We start from the raw sequence: 16,616 nt of genomic DNA on the forward strand, positions 1-16,616 counted from the left end.
AGGCTGCGTGGAGACCTCATAGCAGCCTTCTAGTATCTGAAAGGGGCCTACAAGGATGCCAGAGAGGGACTCTTCGTTAGGGACTGTAGTGATAGGACAAGCGGTAATGGGTTTTAACTTAAACAGAAGTTCAGGTTAGATCTAAGGAAGAAGTTCTTTACAGTGAGGGTGGTGAGGCACTGGAACAGGTTGCTGAAAGAAGTTGTGAATGCTCCATCCCTGGCAGTGTTCAAGGCCAGGTTGGAAAGAGCCTTGGGTGACACGGGCTAGTGTGAGGTTTCCCTGCCCATGTCAGGGGGGTTGGAACTAGATGATCTTCAGGTCCTTTCCAACCCAAACCATTCTATGATTCTTTGACTGGGAATTTCCAGCATGCACAATGTCACTTTTCAGAAACGGGTTATAGGAGAAAGATTTAAATTCAATTTTCCCCTGGATTTTTTCCATTTTTCCTGTTATAAATGGCACAACTCCTCCACCTCCAACCCCCAATAATGTATAAAATAATTTCTCATAATTTACTTTAACCTATGTCTTAATGGAAGTTGGGTTAAATTCATATCTAAAATCAACTGTAGTCAAGAGAAGCCTTTCCACAGACATGAACGTGTTTTAGCTCTGGACGGGGAAACCCAGGAGTGATGCTGCAGTGCAACACCACTCCACACAACCTCTGTAACTCTGCGTACTTTAGCAGGAACAGGAGCAGGAGCAGGAGCCATCCCCAATTTCACTCTCTCTCCTGGGTATAGGATAATGTAAAGTTTTGTACCAGAAGGGAAATTTTACAAACAGGAGGTGGCAAACTCCTAGGTGATGCAGCCAAAGCCTTGTGGCCAATACCTTCAGGAGTTCAGAATCACTGCAGTCAGGTGATGTGGGAAACTATATAAGTTCATTGATTTTGCTAGGTTGGAGAAATTTTGTGAAATTCTACATTGTCTCTCAGTGACAATACTGTGAAGTATCTGTAGCAGCAAATGCATGCCTCTTATCCTTACAGACAGCATTCTGCAAACATAACTGAAATTACCATGTGCAGAAAGAATGAGGGAGGAAGAAAAAAAAAACCCAAACAAAAAATATATCTTAGAAGCTACTTATGTTTAATGCTTAAAAGTCTGAATGCACAAACAATATTCTACCATTATAGAAGTACTGGTGGTCAATACAATGCATTAGAACTATGTACAATGACACAGTTTAGTATCAAAATCTTTCTACAATGTAGAGTATTACGAAACTGTTAATGACATCAAACACTAAGCACTTCAGACACCATTTTTTGCTACCACATTTGGAACTTCAATGAACAGTCCATTTTAACTTGCAGCATCAATCCATTTCTAGTATGAAATTAAGTAATTTTCTACTTATACAATAAGATTTATCTACACGGGTCTTTTGATTTTGATCCATAGCAGCAAAGGCACTGTACATCAGCAGATCCACAGACTTAAAGATTTTTTCTTTAAAGCATTCAAAAAAAAAAGTCACAGATCATAGTTTAACAGCAACAACAACAACATAAAAAGATAACACGTTGTCTCTGGCACAATGGCTCAGTCTGTGTCCATTTTAGGGACATCCAATCAAGACTTGGATTGAACTGCTGGCGAACAAAGCAAGTCCTTATCCCAATGAGAATCCATTCCTTTTTATATGTCGGAATGAGTACTCTTGTAAATCCTACCTAGGAGGTCATTGCTTTTGTAGTCTGTATATTGGTAGGCATCCATTCTTATTTCAGTGCAGTTTCCAAAGAACATATCAAATATTTTCATAATCTCTTGTAATTGAAAAATTGCCCAAAGACACATATCCCCATTTTCAAGGAAACATTGCAAAAGTTTCCAGAAGTAACAAAGGTGATTCTTTGAGGCAACTTATTGTACTCTCTACAATATAACAAAGAGAGGTGTTTATATTAAAAAACCTAGCTTGACACCAAAACGCTTTATGTTTATCAACAGAAAAGCATTGAGAACAAATCTGTACACAAGATGCTATATTAACATTGCAAATATATAAATTAGCACATTCTTACTTAAAGTGAATTTAATTTAGATGTGAACTGAATTTGCCATTCATTACAGGCATGTAGATCACTGGCTACAGTTTGTAATTTCCTAAGTTTCCAAGACTGTCTAAAATAGTTAAGATACAGTATCTTCCCACCAAATAATTATACTGTAATAACACTTAAGAGGTCTCATCCAAGAACAGGACTAAAAAATATAACGAAGTTTATTTTCTTAAATAGAAACTACAAGTCTTATTTAGTGTAACTTTAACTATCTCCTGAACGTCCTTCTCCAAGATCCCCAATTTATTCACCTGCAAAACCACAAAGTATACAATGCACCTTTCAAACTAAAGCCGGGCCAGACAGCTTTATTTAGTCAGTTCATTGTTAGAAAGCCTTTTTAAAGAAAATAAATACATTACAGCTATAATACATAATTAAAGAGTCAAGTTCACTGTTAAGTATGCTTATTCCATCTCCTTCCAAATAGATATCTGACAATTTGGTATCACAAGTTCTTAATGAGCATTCACAAATCAACAGCAAGTTAAGAAGGTAAAAATAAATTTCACAACTGTGATGGATAAGCATTTAAGTTCTCAGTTAAGAAAGAAAATAAAAAAAGGAATATACAGCAAAGTGCTAGGAGAAGGAGTTCTGTCTGTATTCAGATTTGTCTCTAATAAATAACTTCGTAGACTGTAGCTTTCTTGTCTCCAGAGCCAGTGACAATGTATTTGTCATCCACAGAGATATCACAGCTAAGCACGGATGAGGATTCTTTGGACTACAAGAAAGAAAAAAAAAAGGAAAAAAAAAAATTACAGTTTTCCAATCCTTCAATCCAGAAGGGCTTGAAGATTAATTGGAAGAGTTTATAGAAAGAGAATACACCAAAAGCTTATTTAAATATCAGTACCATAGCGGCAGCTTTTGCTACAAGACTGTTTCTCCAAACTTGTTGTACCTAAAGCTCTATGGCAACAAAAAACAGCAGCAGAAAGGGAAGCAAATGTTATGAACCTAGAGATAATCTATCAATCAAACAAATGGAAGCAGTCCTCTCTACACCCTTTACAAGTAATGAGCATTTATTAATATTTTATATATGAGCTGTTGCATAAAAATGAATGAAAGGCCATATTCTTGTTGTTCTTCCTTCCCTTTTTTGTTGTAAACCAGAAATCCGTACGGAGAAGCACTACAAAGCCCTGCTCACTCACAGGCCTGAGACAAAAAGACTCCACAGAAGTAATTCTATCTCCTCTTACTATTTCCCTAACTCAGAAGTCTTTGTGCCTTACACAAAGGAATTTACATTATCAGGGATGATGAAAATATTAAAAGATATTATGGTGGAATAGGATGCACTACAGTGTGCAGCAAGTGAATGGGAGACAGAATAAGTCAAGATGCAGTAGCTCTGTCTCTCAGGTCTTTTCTGTGTTTTCTGAGATGAGGTATATGTACTTGTCATATTGTACTTGCTGTTTCAGTGCATGTTTTCTTCACATAACATATGTCCCTGTTCTTCTCTATCTGTCACTGCAAGAGCTAAACACTTCCCAATCATTGTAAGTTTTTTTCCAAGAAACCTCTGCTGCACCGCACAGGAAGTTTCTTTCTCTACCCCTCATTAAGAAAGCTACACTGGGGTTTTAACATCACTTTTAAGGAAGGTGTGTTTTTGTTAGGATAATTTGGGCTTTCTGTGGGAGGTGGTTCCAGAGGTGAATAGCCTCCACTAAATAATATCAGACCTCAGCATTTCCACGTCAAGGCAAACTGTGCTGTCCCCATAGCAAAAGGCACAGCACGTAGCACAACGGGTGAGACCTGTCCATTTAAACCAGAACACCAGCTGGTTAATAAAAAAATACCCAGCCTAGAGGTACCTGTAGGTGAAAGAAGAGAATGTCATGCCAAAAATCCCACTTTTCTTTAATGGCACTCACTGAAGTGCCATTAATATTGGGCACAGAGGGACTGAAGACTATATAAAGGTTATAACTTGCAGTTACGCTTCACAGGGCTCCTCCATAAGGATACAGTCTTTTGCTTAAGAGTCTGACTGCCCAATCCACTGACTTTACACATCTCATCCAAGAAAAATACACATTGAGTATGACTCTCACTGTTTTAGTTCAAGTTTGGGACATTAGGAATGTTCACCTAATGACATGACTTGGGTACTATATTAGAGCAATATGCACTAGAAGGTGAGAAAGAAGGGTATTAAAAACAATTTCGGATTAACAGGCCACTTTATTGTAAGAGCTAGATTACTCAAATGTTAGAAAGGACAAGAGTGCATCTCTAATTACAGACAAAATCTTAAAGGAATATAGTAATTAGCCAAGAATTTCCATTTAAACCTCCTTAAGCTAATGACAGACCCTGAGATGTGCCGCTCTACTGCACTGTAATGTATGTGGAAAATAGCTTTTAGGAGACTATTACCTGGAATATACTGGCTCCATAAGGTGTTCTCCAGGCATTAAGAAGATTATCTTTTCCAGTGCTTACAAACCATTTGCCTGCAACAGATTGTTTAAATGCTATTGTTGCATTTTGTTTTCAAGGAATGCACATCAGGAAACAGATCATAAAAAACAATGCATTCACACATATTCAAAGGACAGTCCCATGTTTATCTGGTTGCACTATAATGTTTAATCACAACATAAGCAGTTCACACAAAAAAGCAGTCATACAGACTTTTAAAATCATTTTAATACTTAAAGATCTAACCTTTAACTATATCCTTACTTTCATTTAAAGGTAACCTAGAATGAATTTCTCAGGAGGAGAAACACTGTCATAGAAAGATTTGCTTACCACAGTGAGCAAATTTGAGTGACAATACACAGCTCTCATGAAGATGCAGCTGATACTTGTCCGGCTTAGTAACATGCAGTACCTCAACATTACTGTTCTCCATTCCTACTGCCAACCACTCACCAGTGGGACAATAGCCCAGTGAGAAGATCTGGAATAAGCACAGCACATGCTTCAATCAGTAGAGGAATGAGCTTCAGGTATCAAAACCAACTCTTTTAACACTACACTGTTAACACTGAACAAAACCACATTTTGGCCTAGTACAATTTTAAAAACATGATAATCCAACTACTATAGTAATCACAATAAATTAGTTCATGTAAACAAAGCTCAATTAAAACTGTAACAGTAACGCACTGAATCAAGCTATCAAAGTTAACGTCCAGCTTGTCTGACAGCATCAAAAAATATTTTTGTAGAATATTTTTGAACAAGAATCTACAGAAATGGGAACAGATTGCACACAGGAACACTTTAATCTGGCAATTCTTTTATAAAAAGATTCTCCACTACTCTCATGGGAGAAGTACTAATCTGTCAAATAGTCATAATCCAGAAAGATGTTTAGCTGCCACCCTGGAAAAAAAGAAAAAGTGTGAGACTAAGTGAAAAATTCTTTGGACTTCTCTTTGAGCCTGTTTTTGCTTAAAATAAAATAAAATAAAATAAAATAAAATAAAATAAAATAAAATAAAATAAAATAAAATAAAATAAAAATAAATAAAATGAAATTAAATTAAATTAAATAAAATATATAAAAAACCATAAAACTCAAAAGTGCTTGTTTTAGAAAACTATGACAGATTTTCCTCAACATGCCAAAGCTTCTAAGATCAAACCTGTGATGTGAAGTCATGTTGCTGTAACTGTCTTCCTTCTCTGAGATCCCAGGATCTGACCGTATTGTCCAAGCCACCTGTCCACAGTTTGGTGCCATCATTAGAAATGTCAATACAGCTCGCTCCATCTGTGTGGCCCTGAAATTGCCTGAAAATATTGAAACAAGACACACACATTCTCACACTGTAAAGACTTGCTTCTGAGCATGTATACAAAATACCTCCTTTTTCCTTCAGTCCCTGACAAACAGCCATCAAAGATAACGGCAACAGTAGATTCCAATAGCAATCTGAGATTAATATAAACTCTGGGACAACCATGTGAGTTTTGTGATGAATTGATGAAGCAATCAGGCCAGACAGCCAAGCACTAATTTGATTTTAAAAAGCACGCTTTACAAATCAGATACTCTAGGGATCTTTGCTGCTGACTGTGCGATACCCACTATTTGACTGAAAGTACTCCACTACCCTCAAAGGAATGTAGCATGATCATCAAAATTAACTTAGTTTAAGAAGAATCCTTAGGCCACCAACAAAGCTGGAAAAAAAAAGAGCATGGGTATAAATGGGTCTATCACAGCATAAAAGTCTGCCTTTATATGCAATACTGATATATTACATAAAACAACATACGCACTGCAGTGTACAGTGCAGCTCTGTATGACTGGCTCCTAGCTTACTGTACTTTAGTGTTGAGCAGCAACCCATACTCCTAAGATGCTAAGTTTGCAATGCAGTGATTTACACACATCTTTACCCAAGACATATTTGCTGAAGCACTGATTAAAGAGATTGGAGTGTGAGCATAGTGTATTGCATGGAAACAAAGAAAACCACGTGTTCAAAGAACCTAGAGCAGTGTCAACACCAGCTGATCTTAGGAAATTACAGTTATGGGCTGCTCAACAGGCCTGGAATTATGAAACTCTCAAAACTTATAAAAAATTCTATAGACTTTTGTCAAGGTATTACCATGGCTATTGCCTAGCAATGAAATACTGGAAGCAGCTATGCAGACACCATGAGGAAAATAGCATATGTATGCAGAAGAGCACATAAAGCCATGTCTAATTAATTCTTCAATACCTGATGATCCAGCTCTGTCGACCTACCTTACTAAAGTCTGGTTATGCAGATCCCACACTGCGATGTTCCCATCACTACAGCAAGAGAAGCAGACCTTCGAATCAGGGCTGATAGCTAGGGCATAACAAGCCGGAGCAGAAGATGTTAGCTCTGCTTTGATACGAGGAGTTGGAGCTGCCAGATCCCAAATGGATAATGTGCTGGCTTCCCCACCAACAATCAGGGTGCGGCCATCAGGGAGCAATCTGCAGGAACGGATGTAGTTATCTCTGTTCTGTGGAGACAGAAGCCATCAAGAGATTACTCATGAGGAAAGGAAAACAGCATTAACATGAGAGCAGAAATCCATAGAAGTATTGTATTCCCTCCTGGTTTTAATGAGCCATTTATACTTATGACAATGATAAAGTGTATTAATGCCAGAAAATTACATGACATTAGGGAAGTACTTAAACTTGATCTACAAAATTCAGCAGTGAAAGATATTTAATCTTAATTAGCATCAAAATGCAAAGACCTGAACCCAGCCCAAAACAATTCAAGATAGCTGTATTTGACAGTTTATGTAGAAAGCTGTATTTTCATACTCTGTTTATTTCAGCACATTAACCTCTCGGCATGGGGGAGTACTAAATTCCCTGCATGCTCCCCCTGCTCTGTTCCAGTGAGACTTGCTGCCACCATCTAGATGTCAGAGGAAAATATTTGGGCAATCTTCTTCATTTGTGTAGCAACTTCTGTAGCAATTCATTATATGTCTACACGTGCTGCACAGTTCTCATTTTACTGCCTCTGTAACAAGAAGCAACATCTTACCAAGAACTGGTAAATGACATCAGAAAAGCTGCTAACAATGGTTCATTTTGTTAGCACATTCAAATAATTTGTGAATAACACTCAGGGATATTTTTAATTGTCACATTAAGACAGGGCAATGCATTCACACACATATGCAGACACGAAATACATGACATAATCTTCAAATATTCTTGAAGAATATAGCTGCAGACAGCGATTTTTAGCATGATAGGATATCAAGCTTTAGGATTGCCAACAAACGTCAAAGTTATAAATAATATTTGCTGTGCTGTCTTTGATCTTTCCCCCTACCAATTCACTTTTAGGATATTAAAGATGTTTTGACTCGCTGGGGGTGGGAGGAAACCCAGAAATACGACAAGGAACATACTCAAACTTGGTTCTAAAAGAAAAAAAGCTACAAATGAAATACCAAGCTTTGATACCAATGACAGCACTCAAATAGCCAATGGTTTTTGCACCTTAACAGTATCATTTCTATCTTAACACAACCTGCTATCTTCTCCCACTGTCATATGCTGCTGTTGACCTACCAGGCAGTCCAGCTGGGAGACAGGGCTCTTGTTGCCAGGGTGGCTGATGTCCCAGACTTTGACGCACCCTTTCCCACCTGTATACACGTGTCTCGTGGGGTTGCTGATGGTAACTGCACACACAACTTCCCCGTGGTTCAGAGTGTTGATCTGACGAGCATGGCGAGGGATTCCTGGACCAATGAGGGCATCAGGAGGGAAAGGAACTGGCTGCATCTGACCATCTGCACTTACATGAAATGAGTATGCTCTGAGGGTAGAAGAAAGATAAGGGGTGATTTAAGAAGTTTTTCTTCGAGTCTATTTAAGAAAACAGAATTAAAGATGTATTTCCGCTGCAGGCATTCAGATTGTGCACTCAGGTGCTTTTGCAATCTTTTGAATAATGTGAATAAGAAATTATTTATTTGCCTATAACTGGGCCATCAAAGTATAAACTTAAGTACTCTTCTTTTAATGGGGAAAGTCAAGTACCATCTACCAATGAAATGAGCTTTAAGAACTCATGCAATGATGATTTCAGGTATGCATGAGGATACACGATGCTACTCTTAAACTTAGGGCATGCAGAGCAGGGAAGGAAGGTCAGGTCAGGGCGCCCTGGAAGACAGAAATAGTTGGCTGGCCAGTGCAGAGCATAGCGGGTAGCAGAGTGCCAGGGGTCATTTGGTTTCTCCACTACTGACTCTAATGTGCACACTTGCAGCTGTGTTGCTGTCAAGATGGCCGAAACTCACTGCAGGTCACATGCTCCTAGAGCCAAACTGCCCAGCACCGTAAGGGTGCAGTGAAACTTTCACTGTCAAGGAGTTATGTCCTCAAGGCACAGTTGCTGAGATCTGACCTGACAGACCAGCAAAAATGCACTGGATTTTTTTCCCATTTTGGGGCTGTCTTTTCTCCTCCTCCACCCCCCTTTTTTTTGTGCTCATGTGTATCTGAGACAACAGCTACAAATCCCTATTTCTGTTGCCAGAATCAGGGCTCTCACTTAGAAAGAATGTGTTGTGTGACTGCCAGTTATGCCACCTGTGAATAACCTATCAACAGCTTCATCTCAAAATATTTTCCAGGGAGAACAGTCAGGTTGTGAAATTGTCTTGTTCTGAGATGCTACCTGACACATCACATCTATTACAAGAGCACAAACTTCATAAGAGGGTTCACCTACACATACCAAGGTACGACTAACAGGAGGCTTTAATTTCCTTAGACCTAAAAAATCACCATAGCACTGATGAAAAATCCATTGTCCCAATGGTGGGATGAGAAGAACTCACAGAAAAAAAAAAAAAAAAAAAAAAAATCATTTTATGAGAATACTTTGGTATTCACTTCCCTAATAGTTACTTCTAAGTCACTGAAGAAAGCAGTCTTCAGAATTCAACTACTGAATTTGTTATTTAAGATTCATTAACACTAGAACAATAATTTTCAGCAGGACAAAAGGCAACCGCATTTCCACCTTTCTGCCCTATTCCCAGAGCTTTACACACTCTTCTCATCCTGCGCTCCGTTTCTTGTTCTGGCAGGTCTGAGTGACAGATCGTATAATCATTCTCCATTTTTTGACATTAAACACATTCAGGAAAGGGTAGGACATATTTCTGTGGTTGTCAGAAGCAGCAAACTGCCTCTATGAGTAGAATTAGGGTTCAATTATCACCACAGAAATCTGAAGTATCTTCCTCATTATCTCCCTACTTCCTGCTTGCTGCAGTAAGGTACTGAAAAAAGCAGCTGATGGTCTCCTGAAATCTCTAACAAAACAAGTGGAACTTCACTGTCATCTTTTTTGATTTCTGTATGCAGTCATTCTCTGCAGAGCCATGTTGAGCACTGAGTGTATGATACTTTTATCAGCCAAAGTGATTTTTAGCATGCTTATAAAGTACATGGGGAACATATTTAACAATTACACAAATAAAGCTTAGATCTGGAGTGATCTGTGATGACATTATTCTCCCTCTATTTATTACTTCATACCAGCACATGTGATTAAACTGCTGCTTTGTTGCTTAGCTTGATTTTGTGGTGGTTGAGTGTTTTTTGGGTTTTTTTTTTCTTGTTTTTTTCTCTGAGAACTAACACCTTATGTTGCTTATTTGAAGTACTCTAAATATCTGATACTATAAACACCTGGCAGGCACTTTTTTCTTCTTTTTATGTTATCTACCTTTTCTATTTATATATTGTACAATCCTCAGTGTTTCAATATATCTCCAAAGTGAAAAGAGCATTATGAGGGGCCAAGATTCTTGACGTGCCACACGCTGCCTGCTGCATCTCAACAGACAGAAAATTCAACAGCGCAGAGAATTTACACAACTTCTGCTCTAAGGGAAAAGGAAGAATAAATGAGAAAGCAAAAACCCTGGATGATAGCTGTGAAAAGCACCGCACTTAAGATGAAGAAAAATCAATGCGATTATGCTAAAACGACCACAGATCTCAAAGGTTTCAGGCCTACGGCAGACAAATGACAGTTACAGTTAAATCTTTAAAACAGTCATCAATACATCAACAACGTTCAAAAACCCTGGAGATGCACCAGAATTGAACTGTTTTGACTTCAGTTTGCCTGTTTTATTCTCCCCATTTCTAACACAAGTGAGATGTGAGCAGGGGGGGCCCGGTATTGCCATTTCTCAGACCACCACTAAGTCTGGTAGACTGGACACCCTTCCCTACGGGCAACCGACTCCACCAAGGATGAACCTGAACCCAGCAAACATTCTATGTGCCTGCTGCACAGACAGGATGAAGGTCTGTGCCCCACAGGATTTTTAATGCAAACAGCTGGTCTGGAAGCTGCTGTACAGGGATTTCTGTACTTGTTTTATGCAGCCTAAAGGGCGTGGCAACTAGCAGAAAAGTCAACTTGGGGTGGTGACCAGCATGTGATGTGCAAGAGAGCTGGACATGGTTTAAGATTTGTGTGACACATATGTACAAGAGGAGTTACAGGTGCTAGGACTGATCGCTTGTCACCACGGTAGGCTACTAACCTTGCACATCCACAAGCTCACTGACAGGTAAGTATATGCATTTACTCGCATGTAAGCATGTGACTACCCCCCAGCCACTCCTCCACATATATTTCCATGCGTATTCATACATACAAAAGTGAAAGAAGGAGTGGCATAAACATCCCCTGCCCTTCAAACTCTTAAACTCTTACCCAGTATTAACTGGTCACAGTTTCCCATAAGTGTCACAGAAGAAAAATAACTGGAAGACCCTCACATAAGATCTGGATCAATATGGTTTGCATAGCTATTTTTTCCCTTCTCTAACTCAAGAGGGACGTGAGCATAGAGTTCTTCGTATCTGTGTAATTCTTTTCCTGAGGCTTACAACAAACGGTGCCTGGTAGGCCAGATCACTCTTTACAATCAGTTCCATCAAGGACGAATCTGAACATTACGATACAATAATTCTTTCCAGTATTTTCAATCAAACAAAACATTACCGTGTTCCTTTCTCTGCACACTGCTGCTTATAGCAGCTGATAAATTTGCAAGTAACTTGCAAGGATTTTGTGAACAAAGAAATCATTTTTTTAAACTGAGGAGCAGAATACAGTAGAGATGGAAAGTTGAGATCCTGTTTCAGTTCCAGTTTGAATTTCCACAGAAGACAAACCAGTCAGATTCAGCATGTAACACCTCGAAGTTCAGGTCTTTTTTTTTCATTTATTTCTGTCTCATTTACTCTGCATCACGCAGTCCTTGCCAGCTGCTATTAGTCTTCAAAGCAAATTTACAAATGCAACTTTAAGATTAAATAGTGTTTCTCCTGCCCTTGCCAAATAGCTATATTTATTTCTATTCACAATAACAATAGTTTTCAGTAACTAAGGGGAATTCCAACTGGCAAGGGAACACAACTTCAACAGATGACTGACTTTTGAAGTTGTATGTTTGTACTCACGGTTTTCCTCCTGGGATGCCTGTGAGATTGGGAGGGATGCCTGGGACTCGCATGTGATGATGTGGATCAAAACCAACCTATAGTTGTCCCCAAGTAAAACGAAAAGGTGTATTAAAGACAGAGTTAGTCAAAGGAAGACTGTTTAATTCATGTTCTCCATAGCACACTCCCCAGATTACAAAGAGACTGAACGAGATTTAACCCTGCAGGTCTTACGTTTAATATAAACTGCTCTCAACACTGAACGCACTAGCATCAAACACTTACCACTGGAGATCTCCCATAAGCTGCTGCTGCTGCTGCAGCAGCTGCTGCACTCATTTGAGGGGAAATATTGTGCAGACCGGCATACGCAGCTCCAGGGCTGGTCAGCTCCCCATTCATACCAGCATGTGGCACAATTCCAAATGGAGTAGGATAAGGACATGGCACTGCCATAGGTGTCCTTAAACCTGAAGCTATTGAGGAGAAAAAGAAGAGAGAAGTCAGAGAGCCAACCCAGACTCATTAAATGAAATATGAGTTTGGCAACCACGCTGTATTAAAGCGCTGAAGAACCAGCTCTGCATCCAGTTTAAGCAGCTGTAATATACTGCCCTATCACTGTAGATTTAAAGGCAGCATCGTTAGGGAGAAATGGCCACTGTTTCACACCATCGAAATATACAGAGACTAACCTAGTGGGTCCACACCTGGGGGTTTGCCAGGCACTGGCCTCAGTCCGGGAGTGGAGTTGCTGCCTGGAGTTGGGGCATCAGTCCGTGGAGTTGGGGTATTTGATTTAGACACAGGAGTGGTAGATTTCTCATTCTAATCACCAAAAAAAAGAAAAAGGAAGACAGTTTTTTCGTTATTTTACTTTTTCAGCTAGCATTTGGAAAGAGAGGTGATGACAACCAGAATGCATGTGATTAGTGGTATTTAGGTTTTGGGTTTGGGTTTCAACAGTCCCTGTCAATAAAGAGAAGTTGCAGAGACACTGAAAAAGATGGAATGGCTTTGAGAATTATCTACAGCCCTCACAGCTTTCCTCGTCGGGGGCATCTGTATGATCCAGAAAGAGGTCAGTGACTGAAAATCATTGCTGTCTGACAATTAAAATGACAGCACATGTGAAATCTGTTGGTGAAATCTCACTCTGCTCATAGCGGACCTGCTCCCATTACAATTATGAGTTTCTGTGACAGGCCACTGCTGGGTGGACAAGAAGAGCAGACCCCCACATACAACTGGCCAACAACTCATGCTGCTGGAAACATGGTGCTGGAAACACAGGATGGAGACAGTGATGGGTATAAGTCAGGAACTACGCAGTGCTGCTCTTGCGACGAGTTTGTTCATGAGACAAACCACTGACTCCCGGGCCTGAACTTGTCATTCCATCACCTTTTCTGAGCACTACATTCACTTTAAGCTTTATTTATTTTATTTCTTTAAATAATCATGTACTCTGACCTGTGAAGAACAGAGAGGGAGTTTCTGTGCAGCTCAGGAAGATGATTAACTGTGGTCACAAAAAGGAAAGGAAAGAATACCCCTGACTTGCAATCAGCTCTTTTTTTTTTTGCATTGTGATTTGCGATGCAAGTCAAGGAAGGCTCTTGTAAATGACAGATTACTTTTTAGACAGAAAATAAAAATTACTGTTGTTGTATATGGCCTGTTAATTCAAACAAAGCTAACAACCAAACCACATCCAAGCAGGGAACTGAGTTTGCTATAAACCATAGCACAGGAAAAGAACTCAAGGAGCCCCTGTGTGTTTTTATTTATTCTCAGAATGACAGTTTTTCATATGGGGGAGGAGAAAAACATCTCTCAGCACAGCACATCTATCATCTACCTACACCACCAGTGAAAATAACCTCTTCCTATCCCAACAAAAGGCTGTGGACTTTCTGCATACTGTGTTATTAAATTCCAATGAAGACATAAATAAAACAAATTTTAAATTGATGCTTCACAGTGCTTTACTGTTAGCTGCGGAAATCCAAATTGTGCCCAGTCAGAAATCCAGTAAACATGTGTTTCAGCATATGGTCATGGGTCTGGAGCATTCTGAAGCACTTACAAGGCTAAGTTCTTTGGATTTGGAGGAAGGAGTACTGCTGGAGGATGCAATAGACGCCGGACTAATTGGTGCATCTTTCTTCAGCAGTCGAGTCTTGTCCAAGCCATTCTCCCGTGGAGAGTGTGCTGGGCTCCCCCGGGGAGAGGAAGGATCCTAAACATCAGCAATGTGGGTTAGTATAAAAACTTCATACTAGCCACTAGTGCTTGTTTTGAGCAATTTTCACTTTGGAATGAACATGTGTCATAAAACCTGACACCTTCCTTCCATTCTTAATTGATTTAGCTGATAAAATTGTGAAATCGAGATGGATAATGAATATCCACTTTTTTTACTTCTTTTTTTTTTTTAAGAGAGTCTGAAAATTTGATGCCATTAACCATGAAAAATATTGCCAAATCTATGGATATTGAAACTGTCAAATAAATCTCATTTGTCAGGTGACAGATTGAAAAGGTTTGAGGCACTTGGCAGATCTGATAAAGTTCACAATGAAGTCATGGCCAGAGTGAAAGAAAACACAGATACCATTACAAGCTGCCCACTACCTGCTGTGCTGGGCTGGCTTCAAATATCTCAAGCAGACTTTTGGTTCATACAAGAAACAAAAAGGTCCTTTGTAGAAATAAGTGTTACAGATCTGATCTGCATTCTAAAGAAAGATTACCTGACTGGATTCCCTCACGCATTTCAAGCTCCTTTATGGAGGTAAAGGCTGTAATCTTATTCATATACCTCATATGCACAGAAACCACTGAAGACACCCCTAACCACTAACACGGTAAGGTAGAAAAACCACCATTTTGTATACCTCATTGGAAACATCAACAACCAAGTTGTCATCACTCTTTTCACCATCGCTGTCCTGCAATGACAAATCAATGTGTCAAAAATATTTATTTAATATCCCAACATTTTTTAAGTACTAAGAAAAAATAAACCAATGAAATGCAAGGCTGCTCACAACTATGCAACACAGCATTTATTTTTACCAAGCTTTATGCGGTAACACAATATTTAGGTCACCTATAGGGCTTCTGCTGAACAGGTAACCACAGGTTGTTCCCAGTTTTCACACAGGTGAACAAGGACACAGTATTAAAATCCACATCCTAAATTGCACTGCACTGAGAAACAGAGCCAAGCTACAGTCCAGATCCACCAAGTCCCAGCCTAACTAATGCTCAGTCCTCTTGTCACATGCCTTCCAGGAGCTCTGTATTTGTATTATTAAAAACACTATCAATCCTACACACTGAAACCTTCCATCCAGCACTGATGTGAAGAGGGATGCAGTAAGAACCTGCTAAAAATTTGATGCTTCTTTTTAAAAGTAGTTTTAAAAATTTGATGCTTCTTTTTAAAAGTAGTTTTAAAAATTTGATGCCTCTTTTTAAAAGTAGTTTTAAAAGCAGGAATCAGGTGAAATTACAGAGGAAATTACAAAAATTACTTAATTTCGACAATGCACTATGTAGACAATTTACTCACATAACGAGCTGCTATTTCCTTCTCTTCTGTTTTCTGTTTTTTACTATCTGTAGAATAATCTGTTGAATTTCTGTGCTTTTCTGCTGTTCTGAAACTGGCTGAGGGAGATACCGAAGAGCTCTGCAGTTAGAAAGAAAAGAAGAAAACATCATCAGTTGCTCACTAAGAACAGTGGTTCATTTGTCACTATCCCTCAATACAACTTAACCTGATAATATGATTTGGAGTTGTTCTCACAGAAAGCACTTTGAGTTTTAATCAAGTGATAGCTATCCAGTAAGTGTCTTGTATTAAAAGTGCGCAATGCATTGCAAGAAACAGATAAAGGCGATCAGCCGACGGATCATAGTTGCTATCTGCAGTGCCAACGAGATGAATGCAGAGCTACTTTGAACCATTTTACGAATACTGTGTGTTAGCCTGGTTTTAACTTGTTTCCTTTACCAATATGCAGAGCTAAATCAGTACTCCCAGAAGAGGCAGAGTGTGTATGTGTGTACATTTGCCAGTGTAAATTAAGAAGAACAAAGTGGCTCCAGGAAAGTCACACTTTATCAAACATGTGAATGAAGATTTTTAGCAAAGAAAGAAGCAACCTTCTTTCTAAACAGTCTCAAAGCAGGAAAGAAAAAGGGAAACACCTAAACTCATTTTATTTTGGTGCTGTTACAATTACAGGCTGTGCCTGCAGTAGATGGAAACATAATGCAGTGGCTCAGTGAGTCTCTTGCTATTCTGCAGCCCTCACTTAGTAATGATCTTTAAAGACCTCACGTACAGGACTCGAGAGAAACAGACGTATTATGAACTTTTATGCACTGTCATCCAACAATTCTGCTCTACTCCTTTAAACAAGGCAGGCAATATTTATCAACTTCTACCGTATTTCCAAAGTTTGGTGGAGCCTGTACCTTGGTATACAAAGAAGGAAGTAAGGAAAAATGCAAAGTTCCCTCTGGGATTGATTTTAGCAG

At 39.1% G+C, this 16,616-nt stretch overlaps 1 protein-coding gene across 6 annotated transcripts in view; it reads right to left on the reverse strand.

Annotated features, from left to right (window-relative positions):
* Positions 1-1,085: 1,085 nt before the first annotated feature.
* The window catches only part of LOC115619717 (transducin-like enhancer protein 4), a 100,641-nt gene continuing 85,110 nt past the window's right edge, over positions 1,086-16,616 (reverse strand). For all 6 annotated transcript variants that reach the window (XM_030512459.1, XM_030512456.1, XM_030512460.1 and 3 more), the window contains 12 exons: positions 15,643-15,762; positions 14,963-15,016; positions 14,152-14,304; positions 12,758-12,890; positions 12,348-12,538; positions 12,081-12,157; positions 8,148-8,397; positions 6,822-7,069; positions 5,707-5,854; positions 4,865-5,015; positions 4,487-4,563; positions 1,086-2,813 (listed from right to left, as the gene is read on the reverse strand). In XM_030512459.1, coding sequence (XP_030368319.1) covers positions 2,706-2,813; positions 4,487-4,563; positions 4,865-5,015; positions 5,707-5,854; positions 6,822-7,069; positions 8,148-8,397; positions 12,081-12,157; positions 12,348-12,538; positions 12,758-12,890; positions 14,152-14,304; positions 14,963-15,016; positions 15,643-15,762 — 1,710 coding nt within the window. In that variant the 3' untranslated portion in view covers positions 1,086-2,705. The remainder of the gene's footprint in view (positions 2,814-4,486; positions 4,564-4,864; positions 5,016-5,706; positions 5,855-6,821; positions 7,070-8,147; positions 8,398-12,080; positions 12,158-12,347; positions 12,539-12,757; positions 12,891-14,151; positions 14,305-14,962; positions 15,017-15,642; positions 15,763-16,616) is intronic.

Source organism: Strigops habroptila, chromosome Z (genome assembly GCF_004027225.2).
Source record: "Strigops habroptila isolate Jane chromosome Z, bStrHab1.2.pri, whole genome shotgun sequence".
Classification (NCBI taxonomy): Eukaryota; Metazoa; Chordata; class Aves; order Psittaciformes; family Psittacidae; genus Strigops; species Strigops habroptila.